General features: G+C 47.8%; 1 protein-coding gene across 1 annotated transcript in view; it reads right to left on the reverse strand.

Moving 5' to 3' along the window:
* heca (hdc homolog, cell cycle regulator) overlaps positions 1-19,319 on the reverse strand; it is a 44,938-nt gene that overhangs the window by 19,066 nt on the left and 6,553 nt on the right. Inside the window, exon 3 of the mRNA XM_084314692.1 lies at positions 7,132-7,298. Coding sequence (XP_084170818.1) covers positions 7,132-7,298 — 167 coding nt within the window. The remainder of the gene's footprint in view (positions 1-7,131; positions 7,299-19,319) is intronic.

A 19,319-nucleotide genomic window follows, 5' to 3' on the forward strand; every position in this document is an offset into this window, starting at 1 on the left:
ATCCAGCGTCTCCGGTGTTGGTGATTAACGCAATCTCCGCTACGCCACCTGACCGCCTCTTATTGTTCTCTTAACACATTCATGGCCATTTGAATCAGTCTAAAATCACTGTAGACGGCAAGCATTTCTAAACAGACTTGCATAGTCCGTGGGGCTGTTTGTAGAGCTAAATCTATACTTTATAGTATTGCTATCTGTCCATTCTCATTGTCAATTGACACCATAAACCATCCCTTCAAAATGGCTTTTTTCATCAATACGTTCTCATTTTATAGCGTCTTGAATATAAGCGTTATAAGGGATTTCGGCTGGGATATTTCCTGGAACGCGAGATACAGGGCTAATAGCTACTAACGTTAAATCTAATGGCATTTCGGATATACAGAAGCTACAGTTAAAACTCAAACTGCATATGATCGGTATGATGGTCCACCATGAATGCATGAAAGGGGGGACGGGACGGGACGTCGTTTCTGATTATTGATTACCAATAACCGCGTTAGCCTCATTAGCCTCATTCGCTGATCGGGTGGATGGCTATCATAACAAGCCCTGATCAGCATGTAATTTACGTGAAAAAGATCTTACCGTGGGCCGGTTGGATCCCCCAAAGCATTTCCCAGTTATCGATCTCCATCTGGTAGATCCATATGTCCATTGGCTGATGATATATTCCTTTACTGCATAATAAATTCGGCATCGCAAAAGGTATTCCAAGCTACTAGGCTGCACATCCAGAATCCAGCTAACTGGAAACTACATTGAAAGTCAAAAAAAAGAGTGCACCGTTCTGCCACAGGGCACACTGCATTATCGAGACAGCGCCCCTAAGAGAATCTGGCCGGTAATGCACTTTTCAGAATTCGAAGAGGAGGGTAGATCTGCAGTGCAGCTCGGTGACATCGAGTAAGTTATTACAATGGAATAAAAGCCAAAACAACCGTTGGATTCGAAACACGGATTTATCCGTGGTTGGCCCCGAAACGGTTAACAGACAGGTAAGCAAGAAAAATAATAAGAGTATTATTGAATGATGCCCATTGTTACTCAGCTGATAGAGCTGATGACTTGTCGTACAGAACTTGTAAGTCGCTTTAAAAGCATCAGCTAAATCAGGGGTTCCCAAACTTTTCAGGCCGCGACCCCCAAATAACAGTGTCAGAGAGCCGCGACCCCCACTATTATAAGAGGTATAAAAAAAATTAAAGAAATTAAAAAAAATTTAATAAAAAAAATAATTATAAATGGAAATGTATGATTGAAACATGCAAACGTTCAAACGCACACACACTAATAAGCATTGGAGGCTTTTAACCAGGGCCGGACTGGGGAAATCATTCAGGCCAGGAAATAGTGCAAAATATAGCCCCAGTCAGGCCACTTTTTAACACTTTGAGAGCCAGTCCGTGTTTTCCTTTTTACCCCCTTGAATGCCCACATCCACTCCAATGTTAACGTTAATATCGCCTAATCTATGTTTTAAATTATGGCTATGTGTCTAATCTGCCCGTCGCTTATCAAAGACTCGTTTTCCAGTCAACATTGTCAAAGCAGATTGTTTTTTTATCGCTTCATTTCCGTTTGATAGCATTTTGAAAATCACTTGTTTTCGCGGAAAAAAACAACACATTCTATGATAATCGCCTTTTACTGGAATATTCTAGAACGTTGTCATTTGTCGGCCTATTAAATAAACGCTAGATAATCGATAGTATATATGTGCGCACGCACGCTCGTGCCGCTCGCTGATAATCGCTGCTCTTATTTCCTGATCGCTTTTACAGTCAAAACAGCCATATCACATATAGGGGAAACGCTTATATATCCGTGAAAACGAGTCTGATTATCCTAAGACTAATAACATAGATTCCTTACCTGAGATCATTCGAAAAAAATCGATAATTGTATTGATCCACCATGTATACAGTAGAACACAATCCCCGCTGCTCTTCAGGCTCCGGAGTGATGCCGGCTGCGTGAGTGAGACATAAAATGTGGAGTCAGAAATCCTTTCTCCCATTCACTTTCATTGAGTCCAATCCAAAAGGGTGATTTACTATCTGGGTGCCTGGATCTCCAACGATAGACTCGCTTGATGCAATATGATTTCAGATCGCTAATAAAAATTTAAAAAAAACTAATATTCTCGTGAGTGGGCATTCAACCCGCGGGGGGTAAACACGAGAAAACTCGTCCGTGGCATTCAAAGTGTTAAGCAGGGAATCTTTTGTTACAAAGACTTCATTTCCTGCATTCTGGTGCAGGATTTTTTTTATTTGTACCCTTTAAATGCCAGTGTTTGTGATGGCATCACAAATTATTGTTAAAAAACAGGCTAGCATATGTATGATTAGCAACAACACTGATTTTGATGGATTCAGTTTTTTTGTAATGTCAGATTGAAAAAAATACAATCTTTTATTCAACTTCAGCCCTGATCATAACACCACATATTCATTTTATAATTCTAACCCTTTAACACTTTGAATGCCCATAACGAGAATATTCGTTTCTCTCTTTTTTTTTTTTTATTAGCGATCTGAATTCATATTTCATCAACCGAGTCTACCGTTGGTAAATCAGCCACCCCAGGCGCTCAGATGTGAAAAAAGCGCCCCCTATCGTCTCCCAGATGGTAATTCACTCTTTTGGATTGGACTCAATGAAAAAGCATGAGAAAAAAAAAAACGGAATCCACATCTTACTTCTCACGCATGTAACCGGGGCCGATCAGCTTCATGCTGGACCCTCAGCACAGCGTGTATACGCTGTTTTACAGTACACGCGTGGGATCAATAAAAGGATCGATTTTTGGAATGGTCAATCAGGAATTGGAATAATCCATTTGGATACCATCTGATCTCAGGTAAGGAATCTATTTATTTTACCAGTCTTAGGATAATCAGACCTTTTTTCACGGAGATATAAGCTTTCCCCCTATATGTGATATGGCTGTTTTGACTGTGCGAGTGATCAGGAAATAAGAGAATCGATTTACAGCTTGCGGCACCAGCGTGCATACGTACACATATACTATCGATAATCTAGCGTTTATTTGAAAACGATTCATAAATAGGCCGAACAATGACAACGTTCTAGAATATTACAGTACATCAGCGTTTATCAGGGATTATTTTTTTTCTTTCTTGAAAACAAGGGCTTTTCAAAATGCTATAAAACGGAAATGAACCGATAAAAAAACAATCCGCTTCGACAATGTTGACTGGAAATGGGTCATTGATAATGCGACAGGCAGATTAGACACATAGCCATAATTTAAAACATAGATTAGGCGATATTAACGTTAACATTGAAGTGGTTGCTGGGCATTCAAGGGGGTAAAAAGGAAAACACGGCCGGCTCTGAAAGTGTTAAATGCCAGTGTTTGTGATGGCATATATTTGCAATATATCAAATGCAAAGTAGATTTTTCTGGGGGGGATTATTACAGGCTAGCATGTGTCAATGATTAGCAACAACAGTTCTTTGTAAGGGTCCCGCCTCCACCAATCACATGCGGCTCCCTTTGTGTGTGTGTGTGAGAGCGGAGAGAGAGAGATTTTTTATTTTATTTAACCTTTATTTTACCAGGTAGTCACTTGAGATCAAGTGTGTGTGTGTGTGTGTGTGTATGTCTGTGTCATTCTGTCTGTAACCAAGATACCTTGCGCTTTTCTTTTTTTCCGCCCGCAACAATTGTCGTTCAAATGAAGGGGGTTGTTTATTCAGTGGATTCTCATTAATCTAATGCTGGATTCATCCAAACACAAAAGCATGAAAAACTGAATTAAAGGTTGATGAATGAGCCATTGTGATGCATATCACTGACCAGGCTTATCAAAGCCCATGTCTCAGCTGATCAAAGTAGCGTCACTCCTCCTCCCCTCCTCCTGACTAAGATCCACGTGGTGCTGACAGGCCACAACTAGAGGACCCTTCACGGATGAACACGGCAGACGGACTCTGCCCTATTGATGGATGAATATCACTGTACGGCTTCACGGAATACCAAACTAACAATCTTAAAGTGCGATTTATTTTTGTTTGATTGATTGATGCTCAGTTTCTGATGCGTTATACGGTATTAGGACAGTAAAGTTTTTTTCTTTTTTTACTGCTTTCCCCTTGGTATTTCCATAAAAATAACATGGTATTTCCAAAAATATATCATGGTATTTCCAAGATTATATCATGGTATTTCCAAAAAAATATGGAAATACCATCTATATCATGGTTTAAACTGGATTATACTATTATTTAAGTTATTTAAGTACAGAAGTGGTACCATGGGTTAGGGTTAGTCATTTATACAATAGCTAGCACTATAACTCAAATTACCATCATACTACCATGATACTGTTTCGTAAGGGTGCCAACAGTAATTACCTGGCCGGTATTTCTGGAATCGAACCAACAACATTCTGGTCACCGCTACCACAGGCCTTTAAGTCATAGTCTAGACTGGGGATGTGGTACGCTCACCTTACAGGTAACAAGGGACATGGTACGCTCACCTTACAGGTAACAGGGGACATGGTATGCTCACCTTACAGGTAACAGGGGACATGGTACTCTCACCACAGGTAACAGGGGACATGGTACTCTCACCTTACAGGTAACACGGGACATGGTACTCTCACCTTACAGGTAACAAGGGACATGGTACTCTCACCTTACAGGTAACCAGTGGTGCGTTATTGAAATCATCTGGGGTGACACGCACCACGTGCACGCGCGCTCCCGCGAATGCGCATTTAATGTCCCCTCGTTTGAGCACAGACTACAGACGGTGCCTAATTGCCTCTACGAATGGAATGTAACACATGTCTTCACAACAAGTTAGGTGTGAATGTATCTGAGAACGTATTTAACACACCTGACAACCGGCGCTATTGATATGCAAATAGCGAGTACTTATCATGGGGTGGCACGGAGTGCAACCCCGTCCCATGAAGAACGCATGCCTGCAGGTAACAAGGGACATGGTACTCTTACCTTACAGGGGACATGGTACTCTCACCTTACAGGTAACAGGGGACATGGTACTCTCACCTTACAGGTAACAGGGGACATGGTACTCTCACCTTACAGGTAACAGGGGACATGGTACTCTCACCTTACAGGTAACAGGGGATATGGTACTCTCACCTTACAGGTAACAGGGGATATGGTACTCTCACCTTACAGGTAACAGGGGACATGGTACTCTCACCTTACAGGTAACGGGGGACATGGTACTCTCACCTTACAGGTAACAGGGGATATGGTACTTTTACCTTACAGGTAACAAGGGACATGGTACTCTCACCTTACAGGTAACAGGGGACATGGTACTCTCACCTTACAGGTAACAGGGGACATGGTACTCTCACCTTACAGGTAACAGGGGACATGGTACTCTCACCTTACAGGTAACAGGGGACATGGTACTCTCACCTTACAGGTAACAAGGGACATGGTACTCTCACCTTACAGGTAACAGGGGACATGGTACTCTCACCTTACAGGTAACAGGGGACATGGTACTCTCGCCTTACAGGTAACAGGGGACATGGTACTCTCACCTTACAGGTAACAAGGGACATGGTACTCTCACCTTACAGGTAACAGGGGACATGGTACTCCCACCTTACAGGTAACAAGGGACATGGTACTCTCACCTTACAGGTAACAAGGGACATGGTACTCTCACCTTACAGGTAACAAGGGACATGGTACTCCCACCTTACAGGTAACAGGGGATATGGTACTCTCACCTTACAGGTAACAGGGGACATGGTATTCTCACCTTACAGGTAACAGGGGACATGGTACTCTCACCTTACAGGTAACAGGGGACATGGTACTCTCACCTTACAGGTAACAGGGGATATGGTACTCTCACCTTACAGGTAACAGGGGACATGGTACTCTCACCTTACAGGTAACAGGGGACATGGTACTCTCACCTTACAGGTAACAGGGGATATGGTACTTTTACCTTACAGGTAACAGGGGACATGGTACTCTCACCTTACAGGTAACAGGGGATATGGTACTCTCACCTTACAGGTAACAGGGGATATGGTACTCTCACCTTACAGGTAACAGGGGACATGGTACTCTCACCTTACAGGTAACAGGGGACATGGTACTCTCACCTTACAGGTAACAGGGGATATGGTACTTTTACCTTACAGGTAACAGGGGATATGGTACTCTCACCTTACAGGTAACAGGGGACATGGTACTCTCACCTTACAGGTAACAGGGGACATGGTACTCTCACCTTACAGGTAACAGGGGACATGGTACTCTCACCTTACAGGTAACAAGGGACATGGTACTCTCACCTTACAGGTAACAAGGGACATGGTACTCCCACCTTACAGGTAACAGGGGATATGGTACTCTCACCTTACAGGTAACAGGGGACATGGTATTCTCACCTTACAGGTAACAGGGGACATGGTACTCTCACCTTACAGGTAACAGGGGACATGGTACTCTCACCTTACAGGTAACAAGGGACATGGTACTCTCACCTTACAGGTAACAAGGGACATGGTACTCCCACCTTACAGGTAACAGGGGATATGGTACTCTCACCTTACAGGTAACAGGGGACATGGTATTCTCACCTTACAGGTAACAGGGGACATGGTACTCTCACCTTACAGGTAACAGGGGACATGGTACTCTCACCTTACAGGTAACAGGGGATATGGTACTCTCACCTTACAGGTAACAGGGGACATGGTATTCTCACCTTACAGTAACAAGGGACATGGTACTCTCACCTTACAGGTAACAGGGGATATGGTACTCTCACCTTACAGGTAACAGGGGATATGGTACTTTTACCTTACAGGTAACAGGGGATATGGTACTCTCACCTTACAGGTAACAGGGGACATGGTACTCTCACCTTACAGGTAACAGGGGACATGGTACTCTCACCTTACAGGTAACAGGGGACATGGTACTCTCACCTTACAGGTAACAGGGGACATGGTACTCTCACCTTACAGGTAACAGGGGACATGGTACTCTCACCTTACAGGTAACAGGGGACATGGTACTCTCACCTTACAGGTAACAGGGGACATGGTACTCTCACCTTACAGGTAACAGGGGACATGGTACTCTTACCTTGCATATGGCAGGGGACGTCGTACTCTATCTCGTCGTGGCGTGAGGGGCTGAGGAACAGCGTTCCATCCACCAGGGGGAACTGCTGGAACACTGGCAGTGCCCGGTGGCATAGGGCACAGTTCACCACGTTACGTTGGCTGGCACTGAGCGCAGACAGGATGAACCTACAGGAAAACATTAAAGGAACACTTCACTCAAAATCATTTTTGTAAGCATTACAGATGATGGTCTCAAACGCAATGAGCTTGCCCAGGGGTGTAACAAGGTCGTGCACAGGGCTTGACATTAACATTTTGGCTCACCAGCCACTGTGGCTAGTGGTTTTCCAAAGTCACTAGCCACTCAGCATTTTCACCTGCCAAAAATCACACACACTGTATCCAAATATCCAGTTCGTTTTTGTAGTGTAAAGTTTGGCTACTTGAGCGTGCACTGCGTTGAGAGAGAGAGAGACTGTCATTACGCGCGACGCAAGTAAGCGTGCACTGCGTTGAGAGAGAGACAGAGAGAGACTGTCATTACGCGCGACGCAAGTAAGCGTGCACTGCGTTGAGAGAGTAAGCAAGAGAGAGACTCTTCACTACGACGACTCTAAAACGGTGACACTGCATGGTCTACCCGCCAAAGTGGCTGGTAGAATGACAGAGTTACACGCCACTGCCAAATTCTACCCGCATTTGGCGGGTGTTAATGTCAAGCCCCGACTCGTGCGTGAGACACTTTTCTAGAAGTAGTTAATTTTGCTGTATTGAGCATACAACTGCATATCTGAGACTTGAATTATACTGCCCGAAGGTTTGTAAATGGATGATTTGTCGTTTTACCGTTTGCCATGAAGGTAGACTGAATCCAACTGTTGATTTTCAGATGCATCACATCGTTACAGGGGACATGGTATTCCACAAGGAAGCATACTAGGACCGCTACTGTTCCTAATTTATGCAAATGACATGTCGTCAGCTTGTGACTGCAACTTGTTCCTGTTTGCGGACGACTCAGCCCTGCTGGTCTCTGACAAGAACAAGTTACAGGTTGAAAAAACCCTCAGCTCGGAACTAGGCAAAATCTGCATATGGCTCGCTGATAACAAACTATCATTACACATGGGCAAAACAGAGTCTGTAACTGAGGGGTACAATTCCCTGACTGTATTACTAGATATGATACTTACTACCACTACCTTTGTACTTAATATTCGGCCACCCAGTACACGGCATAAATATATTATGATGAACACTGTCACGTAGATGAAACGGATCCAACACAAATGTACAAATTAGAAATAGGTCTTTATTTCTACACAGCGATGGTGTGTAGAGCAAGCACTTAATCAAATCAATCACATTTATGAATGGGAATTAGTATGCACTTTTATGGCAAGAGTATTCGTCGGTATATCAATAGAGAATGTCCAATCTCTGAAGGCGCAGGTGGTACATATACGACCTGGAATAGTTTAAGGAATAACAGCAATGATACTTTAATGATTATATACTGGACACACTAGGGGGGGTTAATCCGGTCGCTTGTAAGCCGACAGGAGTAGGAGGGGGGGGGGTAGAATCCGGCTGCCTCATCCGGCCAAGGGTATCCCAGGTGAACCCACTGTAGTGCCGTTCAATGCGCCGGCGATCCTTGGACCACAGATGAAAGCAGGTGGACTCTTTGTGGGCCGGCTTCCTCCGGTCCACGGAGGAGAGACGTGAAGCGACCTCGTCTTGCAGAGCGTCTCCTCACCTTGCGTCCTCTCCAGGGGGGGGGGGGTTTCCAACACACGGCAGTGTCGGGGGTCTTTATCCATGGAATAATCAAAGTATACAAAGCATAATCCGTGCCTGGGAAGGCGGGCTGTCGTCGGTAGAATAATCCGGTATACAGGTCCACTCGCTCGTCGGCTCTGGGGCTCCTCGGGTGCAGCTTCACGTGGGGTCAACCACCCTGGATAAGCAGCCAGTTCTCTGCCCGAAACGATGGGGTACTGACTACGGTAGTATTCTCACTGCACGAAGCACTATATATTAACAGACTATTATTAGCTTAATAGACTACGTCCAACTCGACGATATAGTGCCAAATATGACTATTCAAATATTAATATACACGATGTCTCAATACCGATGGTAGGCGAACTTGGCCTTACTCCCACACGTGGCGTCGCGGGGAGGCTTTACGTCTGTGACTCTATTGGAGGGTAAGAAACTGGACTGAAAAGGAAGTCCTACTCTAGTAGCGCAGTATATATACGCACTATGAACAAATAGTCCCATTAGTGGTGCGGTAGTCAGATTCCTACGCGGAACTAGGACTTGTTCGTACATGTGGAGCGGTACGTTTGAACTGGGTCTGAGGGGTATGGCAGCCTGGCACCAAGGTCTCGACCAATAGTAGAATGGAGACTATTATGGGATGTTCAGTAGGCTAGAATGGATATTCAATGCATATTGTACAAGGAATATACAAGGGATATCAGGGAATATTAGAGAATATACAAATACAATTAAATATATATAAATAAATATATATATTCGGTTTAATCTGGCCCTTCACAACAGCCACCCCCTGATTGGTCCCAGACCTAATCAGTTAAACAGAGACAGATTAATCGCGTTGTCTATTTACACAAGGGTTTGCTGTAGGGGTCAGTCAACTTCACAAAGTCATAGGGTTATAGGGTCATGGTCATCATCGATTGTGTCTGGGAGTCGAGGCAGTTCTATGAGCCTCGCCACGGGACGGGTGTAAGTGCGACCCTGGACGAGCACTTCAGCTGCTCGGACCTTGCCGTCGGCACCGGTGATCACTTTGCTTACGCGGCCGGCCGGCCAGCCACATAGCTCTGGGCAGTGATTGATCAACAATCATGACGACTGTTCCTTCTGTCAAATTGTCTCTCTCCTTTACCCACTTCTGGCGGGTCTGTAGAGACGGTAGGTAGTGCAGTAGGAAACTGCTCCAAAACTTGTCGGCTAATACTTGGCTGTACCTCCACATTCGTCGGCCGTTCGCTTCTTCAGGCCGGTACATTGTCTGGGGTAATGCAGGATCTAGCCGCCCCATCAGGAGTGTGTTGGGGGTAACTGGGTCGATATCCGCCACATGACTGGAGACATATCCGAGGGGCTTCGAGTTAAGTACTCCCTCAATCTCCGTGAGGACTGTCATTAGGACTTCTTCCGCCACAGTCTGGGCCCCAAGTACTGCGTACAGGGCTGTCTTTATGGAGCGCACTTCTCGTTCCCAAGTGCCACCGAAGTGGGGTGCGTTTGGGGGGTTGAATTGGAAATCAACCTGTGCTGGAGCGAGGTGGGTCTTAAGTTCTGGGCCCATAGCTTGGAAGCTCTCTCTCAGCTCTCTTTCGCCGCCTTTGAAGTTTGTCCCATGATCGGACAATAGGGTAGACGGTCTTCCTTTCCGTGATGTGAATCTACGGAAGGCCATAAGGAATGAGTCTGTGCTCATGGTCGGGAGAAGCTCGATGTGTATCGCTCTGGTGGTCATGCATTTGAATACAATACCCCACCGCTTCTCGGTTCCTCTTCCTTTCTTTATGTGCAGCGGGCCAAAGCAGTCCATACCCGTTGAGTGGAATGGCTTGTCACCGATTCGGAGGCGACATGGAGGAAGGTCAGCCATCCTTGGTATGCTGGGCTGCGCGCGCCACTTGCGGCAGTCTAGACATGTTCGCTGGAAGCGTCGTACCGCCTCTCTTCCTTGTAGGATCCAGTAACGACGTCTGATTTCCGCGAAGACTCTTTCTGCTCCTGCGTGATGTACATCCTCATCGTATTTCTTTATAATCAGCTCTGTGACCTTGTGTCGGCTGTTCAATACGATCGGGTATTTAATGTCATCCGGTAGATTGGGGGCTCTGCGTAGGCGACCACCCACTCTGATGAGGGTATGAGCGTCGCTCTCGGGGGCCAGATGAATTAATCTGCTGTCGGATGGGACGGGCTTTCCTCCCTGTAGACAGGCCAATTCATCGGGGAACGAGACTCTCTGGGCTCGCTGCAGTAGAAGCAATTCTGCTTCCTCGTAGTTAGCTGCTGACATATCAGCGGGGGACTTGCACTCCGGGTGGTACCGCAGGAATGTTCTTTGTTGTGCACTCTCTATGGACGTGCAATCGTCTATGTTAGGGTCGGTGGAGGCTACGGTGCTCAATCCACAGAACACAGACTTCTTATTTTCCACCTCCTCTGGACTTGCTTCCCTCGGGATAGGCATGGGCCACTGTCCTTCCGGGAGTCTTAGGAATGCGGGGCCGTCACTGTAGACATTGTGACGGGTGAGGTCATCCAGGGGCATCCCCCGGGTGATGACGTCAGCTGGGTTCTGTTTTGTATCAACGTAGCGCCACTCTGTTTCTCCGGTTAACTCTTCGGTTAAGTCTTGAATCTCGGTGACTCTGACTCCCACGAAGACTTTGTACTTGCATGAGTCCGATTTGATCCAGGCAAGTACCGTCGTGGAATCTGACCACAGGATTGTTCTAGACACCGGTATGGTGAGCTCACGTTGGATGAGCGTGGCTAGGTGCGCTCCGGCTAGGGCTGCGCAGAGCTCTAGACGTGGGATATTGTTGCTTGCGTGGGGCTATTCTCGAGCGGGCGAGGACAAATGCTGTGTAGATCTCTCCCCCCCTTTCTTGGGCCCGCAAGTAGGCTACTGATCCGTATGCGACCTCTGAGGCGTCACTGAAGACGTGTAAGTCCATTTTACATGTCTCTGGCCTCACCGTGGGTGGGAAGTAGCTTCGGCGCATATTAACGCCTGGGAGTGAGTGGAGCTCCATCTCCCACTCTCTCCAGGTGGATGCAAGGTGTGCGGGAATGGGGTCGTCCCAGCCCTGGTCCTTGTCCCACAATGCTCGTACAATCATTTTTGCCCTGGTGGTGTACGGTAGAATACATCCTAGCGGGTCATATTGTCGGGCGAGTGTTGTGTACACACTCCGTCTGGTGGTCGGCGCCGCCGCCGGCCTTCCCTGCTCCGTAGTCAGGGGCTTGTGTCTGTAGTGAAGCGAATCTGTTTTGAATCGCCACACCAATCCCAGGGTCATCTCCTGGGCTTCTCCCGGGATTGTAGCCATCCAGGTCTCGCTGCTGGCTGCCTTGTCCTCGGAGGAGAGGCTGTGCAGTACTTGCGGATCGCTGCTGGCCCACTGCCTGAGATCAAAGCCGCCTTTGATCAATGAGGCGCGGAGTTTAATCAGGAGAGCCTCGGCTTCTTCCTGGGTTGAAGGGCTTTGTAGACAGTTGTCTACGTAGAAGCTGTTCTTTACGCTGTGTCGGACCTCTTCGTCCGCTGCTGGGTCCTCTGCTACATGTTTCTGTAGTGCAAATGTAGCACAGCAGGGGCTGCACGTCGTTCCGAAGGGGAGGACTTCCCATTGGTGGATGGCTGGGTGCTCATCTCCTGGCTTCTCTCTCCATAGGAACCGTAACAGGGGGTTGTCCTCCTCTACTAATCTCACCTGCAGGAACATTCCTTTAATGTCCCCGCTGATGGCCACCTTTTCCTGGCGGAAGCGGAGTAGAACGCCGAGTAGGGAGGGGCCGAGTGTGGGACCGGGCAGTAACTCTTTATTCAGATTTTGGGATCCGATCTGGTAGCTGCAGTTAAATACTATGCGGTCTTTACCGTTGTGATGGACCTTGTGGTGAGGCACGTACCACGATTCAGTGGTCTGGTCAGCCTCTTTAATGTCCATCTTTGTGACGTGTCCCGCTGTGATGAGCTTCTCAATCTCAGCGCGGTATACACTCTCTTGGGCGGGGTTCTTGGCTAAGCGCCGCTCCGTGTTCAGCAGGTACCGTTCTGTGGCGTCTGTCTTGGGGTGGAAAGTAGGCATTCCTTCTCGCCGCAGGAGTGGCGTGGCGTATCTCAACACGCCGTTGACCGGGACTCTCTTGGTCCCTGTCTCGAGGAGGTGAATGGCGTAAATGTCATCTTTAGAGCGAATGTCTTTCTTTCCGTTCTTAAAGGGCATTTGTTCCAAGGTCCATAGCCGCTCTACGTGTTGCAGGAGTGCGGTTTCTCCCTCTGTGACTCGGGAGTGGAGACATCTAGTGGCTGTACTTCGGTTGAGAGATTTGGCGAGCGGGCCTTGGAGAGTCCATCCCAAACGGGTCTCGACTGCTGCAGGACAGCCTCGGGGTCCGGTATGAACCCGGTCTATCGGGACAATGAGGTCTGCATGGTCGGAGCCTATCAACAGGGTCGGCATAGCATTGTCTATGAGCGGGATCGGTAACTTGCGCAGATGTGCATATTTCTCCATCAGCTTGGCGACGGGGTATGTGTACCGCGACAGCCCTATTTCTTGGCTGGTGAAAGCGTCTGTAATCTGGTACCGTCGCTCAGGCTGGCCGCTTGCTGCGATAGAGAATGAGACATTCTCGCCCTTTATCGTCTTCAAATCTCGTCTTATTGTCCGAATTGTCATTTGGGTTTCGCTTCCCCGCAGCCCTAGCTGGGCCGCAGCGGAGGCGAGCAGAAGGGTCTTCTCTGACCCGTCATCGAGGACGGCGTAAGTGTCCAGGACTTTATTCTGGTAGCTTAGTGTCACACGCACTACTTTTAGGAGTACTCGGGCTCCACTGCTGCTGGCGGGATCGATGTACATGACGCTCGCTTTGCTGCTGGATGGTGCGGGTGAAGGGCGCCGTCTGTTACTGTCGTGAAGTATGTCCAGATGGGCTCCATCGCACTTGGTGCACCTTTTCTTTAAGCGGCATTCGGCTGCCATGTGTGAGCGCGCACAGCGAAAACAGCGCTTGTTGGACTTTATCCATCGACTTGCTTCCTCCGCGTTCAGCTTGGGGAAGGAGTCACATTGCGCTAGCCAGTGTTCTTTCTCACAGTAGGGGCACACTATCTTCCACTTCTCCGTTCTGGAGGAAGTGGAAGTCGGCCCATGTCACCCCACTTCTTAGGGACCTGCACTGGCTCCCCATTGCTGCACGAATCCGCTTCAAGGCCCTCGACCTAGCATACCGTGCGGCAAAGGGAACCGCTCCCGCCTACCTCCGGTCAATGGTCTCTAACTACACACCCTCAAGACCCCTACGCTCTGCATCTTCTGGCCGCCTCAGACCTACTCCTATCCAAGCTCCGGGAGGGTCATCAAAGAGAAGTCGCCTATTCTCAGTCCTTGCCCCACAATGGTGGAATGAACTACCCACCCCAGTTAGGACAGCCGAATCACGTCCAATCTTTCGCCGTCGACTAAAGACGCACTTCTTCAACCATTATCTGAATTAAAAAAAAAAAAAAAAAATCTAACCCTAACTAACCGTACTGTCATGCACTAATAAACTAACCTACACTGTAGCACTCAACACTTTGATGAACATTGTTGCTCAGCTGATAGAGTTGTGCCCTTCCTGATGGCTTGTCGTACAGAACTTGTAAGTCGCTTTGGATAAAAGCGTCAGCTAAATGACTAAATGTAAATGTAAATGTACTGTGGCTCCTGCTGCTCGGTACTGACTCCGATTGGTGCATCACAGTCACCGATCTTCTTCCATCATTTAGTCGTCTGGTTCCTTCTCTGGAGCCAGGGGTGCTCCGTCCGAATGTATCTAGCCGTAGGCTGCTGACTTCTCTCGCCAGGAAGTCGGCTAGATCGAGGAGGTTCGGTTCGGGGCCATTCGGGTCTCGGTGGTCCCTCTGTCGCCTAAAACGCTCCTGTCGAGCGGGCGGCAGCTTCTCCAAGATCCTTTCCACATTTGAGTTGGCGTAAAGTTCATGCCTCCCCTTCTCTCTCTGCGCTCCCAACATCCCTACCAGGGACTGCACTCTGATGGACAGGTCGTCCAGTGCTCGATTGTCTATTGCTGGGGGTAAGCGGTCGATGTGTCGGATCTCCTGGATCACGTAATCCCATATGCGCCCATACCTCTGGTCCAATGCTACCAGCGCTGCTGTGTATGGGGTGGTGGAAGTCGCGTAGGCGAGCGCTATATTATGTGCGCGGGGTACCTTTAAGTGCTTCAGTAGGATGGCGTATTTGTGGCGTTCATCCAATACATCCACCAACATGGTCTCCAGACACATGCGGAGTTCCGTATACTGGGCCCGGTTCTCTTGGGTGAAGTCGGGTACCATAGGCGGGCCAATGTATGACGCCGACTGTGGATACATCGGCGAGCGTTGGGGGAGAGGCCTCCTAGGCGAGTCTCCTCCCGCTCCTTGGTATGGGCTGGTACCGGCAGTGTACCATGGCCCGCTTGTCCAGGTGCTGTTCCTCGGTGCGGGTCGTGCGTCGTGCTCACCCGGGTATAGAGTCGGGGGTCTGTAGCGCAGCTCCGCGGGAGTATAGCCTGGGCTGTACCGGACCTCCTGGTCCGGTAGAGTACTGTGCTGTCGTCGGGCGTGGTTCTCCTCCTCTTCCTCTTCGTCTTCAGTTAGGTCATCCAGTGCTTGTAGTCTCTGGTTTAGCCTCTCCACAGGATATGCTGCTCCTTCCCGGTTGCTAGGTCTCGCTTGGACCGGTGGGGGGAGGTGGTCTGTGGGGGGTATAGACCTCGTCTGTTGGTCAAGTTCAGGGTTGTTTACTCGGCTAGGGGATGCCGCCCTGGAGGTGTCTAGACGAGTTCCTGGAGCCTCTGGCGGAGGGAGAGGGTGTTGTCCGTCTGATCAGCTGTTCTATTAGTTGCGCTTGCTGTCTGTCGCGCTCTGCGTCCCGTAGAGCACCAGCAGCTGCTCGCTGGCTGTCTGCTCGGTCTCGGGCCACATTCTCTTCTCTCTGAATGCGTCTTAGTTCTAGACGTATATGCTCTTCTTCGCTCCGCTGCTGGATCTGCAGTCGGTCGCGTTCAGCAGCGGCGTTCAGGCTGATGAGGAAGGCCTGCTGTAGGGTCCTCTCTGCCTCGCTGGGAGAAGGCGGTTGTATAGGGGAGCCTTCCCTCGGGGTACTCCTTGCGGAGCCTTGGAGCTCTATCTCCACGGTGCTCTCCCCGTCTTCTTCCGTGCCGAGTTCTCTCTCGGTAGCGTTGTATTCCTCCCGGGACTCATCGGGGACTACTTCTTCAGTACTGGCGGGGTGTGAAGTCATGTCTGGTTCCCACTGGTCCCCACCGTGAACTTGGTCAGTTACATTAGAGCCCGTAGGGGCCTCTATGGTCGGGGTAGTCTGGGCGTTGGGGTTAGACATACTTTTACTTTCTAGTTTTACCGCGTTTACTGTTAGTAGAAGACTAGGTTGTTGACTGACAGCGTAAGCCTCTAAGTACTGAGGGAGCCGTCGTTCGCGCTGCGGGCGTTGGTTAGGAGGATCGTTTCGTGGAGTGTTCATCATAGGCCATTTCAATATTAATAACACTATATTAATATTACACTAATTACCCTCCGGCTCGAAGGACCAATTGTAACTGAGGGGTACAATTCCCTGACTGTATTACTAGATATGATACTTACTACCACTACCTTTGTACTTAATATTCGGCCACCCAGTACACGGCATAAATATATTATGATGAACACTGTCACGTAGATGAAACGGATCCAACACAAATGTACGAATTAGAAATAGGTCTTTATTTCTACACAGCGATGGTGTGTAGAGCAAGCACTTAATCAAATCAATCACATTTATGAATGGGAATTAGTATGCACTTTTATGGCAAGAGTATTCGTCGGTATATCAATAGAGAATGTCCAATCTCTGAAGGCGCAGGTGGTACATATACGACCTGGAATAGTTTAAGGAATAACAGCAATGATACTTTAATGATTATATACTGGACACACTAGGGGGGGTTAATCCGGTCGCTTGTAAGCCGACAGGAGTAGGAGGGGGGGGGGGTAGAATCCGGCTGCCTCATCCGGCCAAGGGTATCCCAGGTGAACCCACTGTAGTGCCGTTCAATGCGCCGGCGATCCTTGGACCACAGATGAAAGCAGGTGGACTCTTTGTGGGCCGGCTTCCTCCGGTCCACGGAGGAGAGACGTGAAGCGACCTCGTCTTGCAGAGCGTCTCCTCACCTTGCGTCCTCTCCAGGGGGGGGGGGTTTCCAACACACGGCAGTGTCGGGGGTCTTTATCCATGGAATAATCAAAGTATACAAAGCATAATCCGTGCCTGGGAAGGCGGGCTGTCGTCGGTAGAATAATCCGGTATACAGGTCCACTCGCTCGTCGGCTCTGGGGCTCCTCGGGTGCAGCTTCACGTGGGGTCAACCACCCTGGATAAGCAGCCAGTTCTCTGCCCGAAACGATGGGGTACTGACTACGGTAGTATTCTCACTGCACGAAGCACTATATATTAACAGACTATTATTAGCTTAATAGACTACGTCCAACTCGACGATATAGTGCCAAATATGACTATTCAAATATTAATATACACGATGTCTCAATACCGATGGTAGGCGAACTTGGCCTTACTCCCACACGTGGCGTCGCGGGGAGGCTTTACGTCTGTGACTCTATTGGAGGGTAAGAAACTGGACTGAAAAGGAAGTCCTACTCTAGTAGCGCAGTATATATACGCACTATGAACAAATAGTCCCATTAGTGGTGCGGTAGTCAGATTCCTACGCGGAACTAGGACTTGTTCGTACATGTGGAGCGGTACGTTTGAACTGGGTCTGAGGGGTATGGCAGCCTGGCACCAAGGTCTCGACCAATAGTAGAATGGAGACTATTATGGGATGTTCAGTAGGCTAGAATGGATATTCAATGCATATTGTACAAGGAATATACAAGGGATATCAGGGAATATTAGAGAATATACAAATACAATTAAATATATATATATAAATAAATATATATATTCGGTTTAATCTGGCCCTTCACAACAGAGTCCATTCTCTTCGGTTCAAATAACAAACTCAGCAAGACCGACGGCTTCTCAGTTACAGTGGGTGACAATATTGTCACAAGGAAAGATGAAATTACCTACCTGGGTTCCATCCTAGAGGCTAATCTCTCCTGTGACAAAATGGCATCCAATGTAATAAAAAAAGTCAACCAACGAACTCGATTCTTGTACCGGATCGCCTCTCTGGTAAACAAGAATACCCTGAAGACTCTGGCAGGAGCACTCATTCAAGGGTACTAAGACTATGCTTGCACCTCATGGTACCAAAGCACCTCAAAGGCGCTAAAAACAAAATTACAAACATCTCAAAACAAACTGGTCAGACTACTGCTTGACCTTACTCCTAGAACCCACCTCACCCCTGCCCACTTTGACAACCTAGGATGGCTTAGAGTAGACGACAGAGTACAGCAACTTGCAATGGGCCTGGTCTACAAGATACACTACACGACCAAGGTACCCATGTACATGTCAAAATACTTCCCAAAGGTCAGTGAATAGCACGATCACAACACCAGAGGGAGCTCCACAAATCATGTTAAACCCAGATTCGGCTCAAACAAGGGACTAAACACGTTTCGCAATTATGCCACATCAATGTGGAACGCCCTACCCAAAACTGTAAAGGAATGTGAATCACTACCCACTTTCAAAACCACTCTCAAGGGACACCTACGGGAGACTGCAATTCGAAACTGGCCCCTGTAAATGTCCTAACCCAACCCCCTCCAATGTACAGTAATTTACCTAGTATGGTTGTCAATATTCCAATGTACAATTGTGCTTGTTTGTACAGTGTGTGTGTCCCCCCCCCCCCCCAATGTACAGCTTTGCTTGTTTATACAGTGTTTCTCCCCCCCCCCAACCACCTCTAATGTAAATTACCCAGTATGGTTGTCAATATCCCAATGTACCCAACCCCCCCCACCCAACCTCCTCCAATGTACAGTTTCTACGTCAAATGTATATACTCCCTTTTCTTGACTCTTTTTGTATCACAAACAGTACTGTATTTGCAAATCTGGTATGTCATAAATGTATAGATGTAGCAGTACTGTCTATCTGTATGTCATATATGTCCTGATGAATTGAAAATGGGGGACCCTGATGTAAACAAGACGAAAGTCTTTCTCTGGTCTGCATCCCCTTAACAATTGTGTGTATTGAGCTGTACTGAATTGTACCCATTCTGCAATCTGTTAATAAAGTTTTCAATCAATCAATCATACATTAGAAATCAGAATTGTATCAAACTGTTACTGGGTGGAATTATTAGGCCCCTAAATGCCAGGCATTGTTTTATAAATGTGAACATTTTTATTTCACCCCTAAACCACCCCCTACCTGTCCTCTCACC

This window comes from Notolepis coatsorum (assembly GCF_963971535.1).
Source record: "Notolepis coatsorum genome assembly, chromosome: 5".
NCBI lineage: Eukaryota > Metazoa > Chordata > Actinopteri > Aulopiformes > Paralepididae > Notolepis > Notolepis coatsorum.